The sequence below is a fragment of the Pinus tabuliformis genome, chromosome 8, assembly GCF_031772625.1.
Source record: "Pinus tabuliformis cultivar Carrire ecotype Pingquan chromosome 8, CPIR1, whole genome shotgun sequence".
In the NCBI taxonomy this organism is placed as follows: Eukaryota; Viridiplantae; Streptophyta; class Pinopsida; order Pinales; family Pinaceae; genus Pinus; species Pinus tabuliformis.
In genome coordinates, this window is record NC_142294.1 from 789,561,954 (window position 1) to 789,563,458 (window position 1,505).

Genomic DNA, 1,505 nt, shown 5'->3' on the forward strand with positions numbered 1-1,505 from the left:
CATTTAAAAAATAATAATCCACGTATATGAACAAATATCTTTAATTCCTCATAATTTCCGAAATTTAGAAAAAACAAACCCCGTAATTTTCAAAATGTGCTTAAAGTCTCGGTCCCACACAATCATGAATCATGAATTAAATGTTACATTCCCTCACAATCAAAGGATGAACGTTTGACGAGGCTAGAGCATTCGCATAAGTTCGTCCCACTCCTTGGGAACTGCCCCACTCACCCCAATTTCTCTGTTTACCTAATGTCAAGGTCCAAATGGCAGCAGATGCATGACTAATTTTTTCGCTTTACCTAATGCCAGGCACTGGACAGTCATTTTCTTAATTATCAACCACTACCGAATCTAAAATTAAAGCCATCGATGGAAAGAATATGTCCCGTTCTTTCTGGCTGCCACTGCCAACTCATTAGTGTGAATTGAACCTTCTCGTAAATTTAGCTACTTTATATTTATACATCTGCGGAACTGAACTTGAAGGACACCAGGGATTCGGCTACAATTTATTGGCCACCCAACAACAGAAACACAGTTCTCTATCAAACTTTTTATTTGGGTTAAGTCCTATTTGATCAGAGAAGACCCCCATGTGGGCGTTCTGAAGGCACCTCGGCAATTAATCAATGGCATTCTCTTCATCCGCTTCTTCTTCTACATCATTTCCTGCACTTCAAAGCCTAATGGAGCAGGAAGGGCCTGTAGTGCTCTCAGGGGATGATGTTTGCATACCCAGATCAGCAGACTTGCTGGAATCTCTTGGATTGCCAGGTGGTCTGCTGCCCCTCAAGGACATACAGGAATGTGGATTTGATAAGACCACCGGGCTGGTGTGGATCAAGCAGAAGAAGAAGACCCAACACTACTTCAAACGTGCTGGCAGGTTGGTGAGCTTTGATGAAGAGGTGAGGGCATATGTAGAGGATAAGAGGCTTAAGAATGTCAGTGGTGTCAAGACAAAAGAGTACTTGGTGTGGGCTCCTGTTGGGGATATAGCAGTTGAGGGCTCATTTGATGAGACCATCCGCTTCAAGAGTTATGGGGGAATCTCGAGGACCTTCCCTTCCCAAGCTTTTTCCAGGAAGGAATGATTTCAGGCTCCTAATGAGCAAGTCGTCATTTTTTTTGTTTTTTTTATGCATGCAATTCTTAATGCTTTTATGGATTATTTGGGCAGAGACCTAATAACAATTGTGACCTACAACATTATAAACTTTTCTGCTGAAGATGTTCACGATTCTACAAAATTAAATGAAACAGAAAATTGAACTTTCAAAACATCAACATACAACGTTATATACTTTTCTGCTAAACATGCTCATGATTTTACAAAATTAAATGAAACAGAAAATTGAACTTCCAAAACACCATTCCTTGTCCAGGCAATGTGAACAGTGAACGATTTTCTATTATGCGGTTTGATATATTCATTGTCTTTCATGGGTATCTTTTTTTTTCAACAGCTTAATTAGAATAAAATGCCACAGGGGGTATCA

General features: G+C 39.9%; 1 protein-coding gene across 1 annotated transcript; it reads left to right on the plus strand.

Moving 5' to 3' along the window:
• The first annotated feature begins 256 nt into the window (after positions 1–256).
• Positions 257–1,293, plus strand: LOC149237947 (uncharacterized). The gene has a single exon (XM_089366892.1). The coding sequence runs from the start codon at positions 636–638 to the stop codon at positions 1,098–1,100; it is 465 nt and encodes a 154-aa protein (XP_089223018.1). The 5' UTR covers positions 257–635; the 3' UTR covers positions 1,101–1,293.
• Positions 1,294–1,505: the final 212 nt, after the last annotated feature.